Source organism: Octodon degus, unplaced genomic scaffold (assembly GCF_000260255.1).
Source record: "Octodon degus isolate 3935 unplaced genomic scaffold, OctDeg1.0 scaffold00123, whole genome shotgun sequence".
In the NCBI taxonomy this organism is placed as follows: Eukaryota; Metazoa; Chordata; class Mammalia; order Rodentia; family Octodontidae; genus Octodon; species Octodon degus.
Window position 1 is genome coordinate 4,274,759 of NW_004524699.1, and position 5,781 is coordinate 4,280,539.

Genomic DNA, 5,781 nt, shown 5'->3' on the forward strand with positions numbered 1-5,781 from the left:
CCCCCCCCCCCCCGCTTAAAACTTGCTTCTGTATATCTATTCTAGTCTAGCCCTGGCCATCTCTAGTTACCAGCAATCAATAGGGACCGGATGTCTGTGGAGGGTGGATGGAGGCAAGGGGCAGGGGGAGGAGGAAGAAGCAGGCCAGTGGGCTGGGAGGTGCACAGGTCCAGCCCAGGACGGCCTCCTGCAGAGTCTAGGGATCTTTCCTCTCCAGCCAGGGGAGCACATGGCTGGGATGCCCAGCCCAGAGCACAAGCAGGGCACGGGGCTGCAGGGAGCTTCTGTTCACTTGCAGGTACCACTGCTACCTGAATCTGGTGTACAGGCTCCTCTGCATCAGCCCTTACAAATGCCACCTGGCCAGCTCGAATGCTCTGGCAATGGGGAGCTCACTCTTGGCTGCCCATGCCAGCCTGGCTCCTGGGAGCCTCCAAGAACTTTGCCCAGGCAGGGGGACACTCTTCAGGGCAAGGGCTGGGCGGCCCCAGCCTTCTGAGCTCCCGGGCCCGCCTGGGCACTGTCCTGTTCCTGCCTTCAGGCTGCAGCCTTTCTCCACAGTACGGCAGTGCTGTAAGCAATGGTACCACCAGCTCTCTCTGGTGACTTGTGGAGCCTGAGGTGGTCTTCAGGACCCCCAGACAGTAGGCAAATGTGGCTCACCCTGCACAGCCCAGGTGCTAGCCAGCCCTGCCCACAGCCCTAGGAGGATGCTAACAACCACACACGCACCCTGGGCAGAACAGCCTGGGCAGCTGTCTGCACAGCCCGGCCGTCACAGGCACGGGAGTCATGATGTCGCACCAAGTAACCTCCCTGGAAGGCAACATCCTCTGAACCCGGGATATCCCAGGAACAAGGTGATGTCCCAGACACTAAGTGACATCCAGGTACCAGGAGACATCCTGGGGAACAGATATGTCTTGGGAACCAGATAGTAAATACCCCAGCAACCAGGTGACATCCGAGTACCAAGTGACATTCCAGGCATCAGCCAGCACCCTCGGGAATCAGGTAGCAGCGCGGCCCTGACCGCGACCTTACCTGCCGATCACCTCGATGTTGGAGATGGCGTAGAAGTACTTGTACAGGTTCTCGCGCTGCACGTAGGTGCCGCCCAGCGCCGGCCGCAGCAGGCGCACGCGCAGGTCGGTGAGTGTGAAGAAGTCCTTGAGGCCCTTGGCGCTCTCCAGCCGCGTGTACAGGTTGTCCATGTTGCGCAGGTCGGGGCCTGCGAAGATGGCGAAGCGGTCGCGCACCTCGAAGCGCACGTGCTTCTCCTTCTTGGAGCCGGCCCAGCGGGAGTGCTCCTCGGTGCACAGCACGCGGTGGGCGCTGGACGGGGACATGTCGCGGGCGCGCCGCGCCGCCATGCCGAAGGCCTCCATGCAATCCTCGGCGTAGAACTGGTAGGGCTGCCACGTGCGCCCGTTGTCCAGCGACTTCTCCAGCACCATGACCGTGGGCCGGCCGTACTCGAAGGTCATTACCACATCGTCCGTCAGCTCCACGCTCTTGTTCCACGACAGGGTGATGTTGGCCTCCAGCGGGCTCGGGTAGCGGCTCCAGGTCACGCTCTGCCAGTAGGTGGCCAGGCCCTCGTCCTCGCGGTCGAACATGAGCCGCGGCGGGTGGGCCAGGTCGGGGTTCGAGGCGTCACACTCATTGCTGCACAGGTAGGGGTTCTCCTGCAGGGGAGGGAGGGAGGGTGGGTGCCCAGCCGGCACGATTCCTGGCCCGTGGCAACCCCAGCAGGGAGGCAGAGGGGTCTCAGCCCTCTCTGCTTTAGTGCCTCAATTATCTGCAGAGCTAAAACTTCTCTGGGTAATAAAGTCTATTAATTAAAAATAAAAAACACCACCAAATAGTGGTACTAACCACCAGGCCCCAGAATGCTCCCAGCCCTTTGATGAATATTTCAGGTGTCTGGCTTGTTCAGAGACAAAATGGCTTGGATCTGAGTTAAAAACCTTTTACTCCCCCGTGAGCTGGGAGGCCCCCTTCCGGGAGTGGACGCAGGGCCCAGCCGCCACCCTGCCAGCCCTGCAGGCCACACCACAGTGCGCCTCTGGCCGTGGCTTTGATTCTTGGGAGAGGAGGACAGGCTCTGAGACAGCCTGGGACCCCTTGGTGGGCAGGGCTGGCCCTGGGGCTCCTGGAGGCCGGGCCCACAAAGCCCTCCTCGACTAAAATAGCCCTGTCCTCAGTGCCCTGCCGGGCCTTTGTCCACCCCCAGCTGGGCTGGCCCTGTGGGTCACCGGGCTGGCAGACCTTGGGAGCACAGCCTGTCATCCAACCCCTCCAGGAACAGGCAGGGAAACTGAGGCCAGGATGGGCGGGGCTGGCCCAAGCCTTCTGAGGTGTGGACAGTGCGTCTGAGAATGAATCTGCTGCTGCTGCTGCTGCTGCTCCTCCTCCAACTCCTCCTCCTCCTCCTCTTCCTGTGTTTCCATCTCTGTCTCCTCCTCCTTCAGCAACCGCCCACCAAATTATAGGACTGAGTCCCATCACACTGATTGCCTCTCAGTGTGTCACTGACACCCCCAGAGCACTGCGGGCTACAAAGGAGGGTAAACTCCAGGGGCCTGTAGGGAAGGTTCGTACCTCGAGACCGTCATGTGTGCCCGGCGCACACAGCAGACGCACAGCTTGAATATCGAGCAGCTTCTCGTATATGAGAACCCAAAGTATAAATAAATTAAAGAGCAAAATAAAAAATAGATACTAGGAAACAGCGGGATTGATCTTTTGCAAATGGGAAAGGGACCAAGGTGGAGGGAGGAGGAGGGGAGGGGAGGGATGCACCAGTGAAGATGCGCTCTGCACGCCCCAGCTTTCCATGAGGCGCACAGCCACTCTGTACTGCCACCATGGATTCATAGAAGTAAAACTTAAAAACACCCATGAACACAGTGGCGGCTGCACTGGGTCCGTCTGCCACACTCAGCATGCCGTGTTCCACACAGTGTGCCGTGTTCCTGTCAACCGCAAGGCAGGGAGCCGTGCGCTCCCCCCTCCCCCGTCCCTGTCCCTCTCCCACATCCTGCTTTTGTCCCACCACTACCAGCCTGCTAGTGTGGGATGTGGGGTCCCTCCAAGCCTGTCACTCTGGGGACAGACGCAGCAGCCTCTGCCAGGCGAGGACTGTGGACAGTGCGCCCTCACTGGCTGGGCCTGCTGCCCGCCAGCCCCTGGGGAAACAGATGGTCAGAAACTAAGGAGTCAGCCGGGTATTTACTGGCCTGCGTCCTGTTTCTTTCCAGCCTCCCTCTGCCCCACCCAAGGCCTCAGGATGCTATGAGCCAGTTAGGAGCATGGTGCAGCCACCTTGGCCCTGGCCACACGTGACCTGTCCTCTGTCCTTTCCTGGGACTGGGGACAAAGACCCCCACACCCCAATCCCACCTCCCCCAGCCCTGACAGCTGGGGACAGTGTGTGTGTGTGGTGGCCCTGCCAGCTCCCAGGGTCTGAACCTTCTTGGGTGAGATTAGTTGAACAATGCCAAAATTAAGCAACCTGATACAGGGTTCAGAAGCTAAGGACATGTGGGTGCCTGCCAGCCCTCTCAGGTAGCACCCACCTGTGGCTTCACCCATGGCAGCAGTCCCTTTAGCCATTTCACGAGTTAGTCCATAAAACCTTGGAATTTTCTGCAGAAAAATGCAGAAACCCACTTTCCATCTAGTTGAGCCCCACGGGAACCCCTGCCTGAGGTGGGGGTCTGAAAGCCCTGAGTTCCAGCTCAGCTCTACCCTGGCGGAGGGAGGTAGTGAGACTTTCTGAGCCTCTATTTCCTCACTCAATATCATGTGAGATGGGAGGTAAAGAATACCTAGAAAAAACAAAATTAAAAAAAAAAAAGGCCGGGGAGATAGCTCAGTAGAACAAGTGCTTGCCTTGCAAGTGCAGGGTGCTGAGTTCAGGCCCTGGTACCGAACACCTAGAAATATCCCCAGCAGTACAACACTTGCGTATGTGTGCGTCACTAGGGCTTGAGCCTAGGCCCTCACATTTAGCTCCTTTCCGGCCCTTTCTAATTCGGTATTTTGAGACAAGGTCTTGCCAAGTCCTTAAGTTTCCCTGGCTGGGCTGAAATTTGTAATCCCCCTGCCTCAGCCTCCAGAGTTCTGGGATGACAGGGGTGTGCCATCACGCCGTGCTGCAGGGGTGTGTTTTAATCCAGTCATACATCTGCATGGACACAGGCCCAACTGAGCGCAAATACAAGCAGATTTACCTCTGTCTCTGGGTCACCTTCTTCACAAAGGTGCTCAGGCCAGATGAACTGGTGTTAAATTCATCTGTGTGCTTCTGTCTGGTTAATCTCTCTCTTGCTGTCAGGCCTCAGTCGTGAACATGGGATAGGTCAGGAAAAGATATTTTGTTTTCGCGTATACTCCCTGCGGAGATCCCGTCCACCTCTGTCCCCACTGCAGCCCAGCCCCTGTGCTCTTTGGGGATACAGGACATCTTTGTGGGTGTGAATGGCTTCTCCACAGGGGAGCAACCCTGGCCCTAGGCACTGTGTGGCCAGGACCTACGTCTGGCTGCGCAGCGCGCCGGAGGCCAGGAGGGTATCCCAGCCACCCCCAGCCCTGTGGCTGCAATGGTCAGACTGGAAGCTCACGGTGTCCTGGGGCCTGGAATCATAGCGGCACACACCTGTCATCCCAGCACTCCAGGAGGCTGAGGCAGGAGGACTGCAAGTTTCAACCCAGTCTGGACCACTTAGTGACCAAGTGAGACCTTATCTCAACTAAAATATTAAGAACCAGGGCTGGGGATGTAGCTCAGGGCAAAAACCTTGGGCTCAGTCCCTAGTCCTGCAAATGAAATCCTTTTATTTACATTTCATGGAGGAGGAAAGGCTGGACAGCCTTCCAAGATCACCCTGTTCATGGTGGGATAGGAAGCGCCCCACTTGGAGACAAGTGGGGAGACTGTGTCCTTCACCCTTGGGAAGGACATGGTCGCCCCCAGGCCCTGCCACTCTGCAGACACCCGCTCTGTGGGGGAGGCAGGCATCACCACCCAGGCATGTGGGCAGGCCAGAACAGTTGAGCAGCTGAGAGACTTGGGGATCCTGTCTGCCACGCTGTCAACCTCCCCCACGATGGGCTGGAGGCAGCTGTGGTCCCAACCGGGGAACCCTGGAGGAGCAGGAGGCAGCACCTGGTCTTGTTCCCACCAAGCTGGGGACTGAGGGAAGAGCTGCAGAGGGCAGGAAGTGACAGGGGCTCCACACAGTCTGGTTTGGCTTCTGGGACTTTCAGGACAGTAAATCAGTCTGGAGCACCTTAGCCCACTGTCATGCCATTAGGGCTCCAGGGACTGCTAGCAATGCCATGGGTGACTCTGGCTGTGGCCTTGGCCCACCTATGCCTCAGTTTCCCTTCTCTTGGAATGGCCAAGCAGGAGGGGGCCAAGAGGCTCCATCCCTGACATCTAAGAGATCCAGTTCCGCAAGAGCAGGCTGTCTGGGGAGGAAGGGCGGAGACGCGCCTTCCTCTGCCTGGGAGAGAGCCGTGCCCAGGGAATTCTCCCTAACAAATTATTTCCTATTTATTGGTAAGAAAAGTTGCAGCTGGGATAAATTATTAACACGACGGAAACAGAGATTCTGTTCAGCGCTGATGCTAATTTCAGCAGCCCCGAGGGTCTCTGTCCCCACCACCTCCCTGAGTGAGTCTCTCTCTCTCCTTCTCTCTCTCTGTCTCTCTGTCTCTGTCTGTCTGTCTCTGTCTCTGTCTCTGTCTGTCTGTCTCTCTCTCTGTTTCTGT

At 57.8% G+C, this 5,781-nt stretch overlaps 1 protein-coding gene across 1 annotated transcript in view; it reads right to left on the minus strand.

Annotated features, from left to right (window-relative positions):
- The window catches only part of Ntng2 (netrin G2), a 50,883-nt gene that overhangs the window by 26,223 nt on the left and 18,879 nt on the right, over window positions 1–5,781 (minus strand). The window contains exon 3 of the mRNA XM_023700251.1: window positions 1,045–1,688. Coding sequence (XP_023556019.1) covers window positions 1,045–1,688 — 644 coding nt within the window. The remainder of the gene's footprint in view (window positions 1–1,044; window positions 1,689–5,781) is intronic.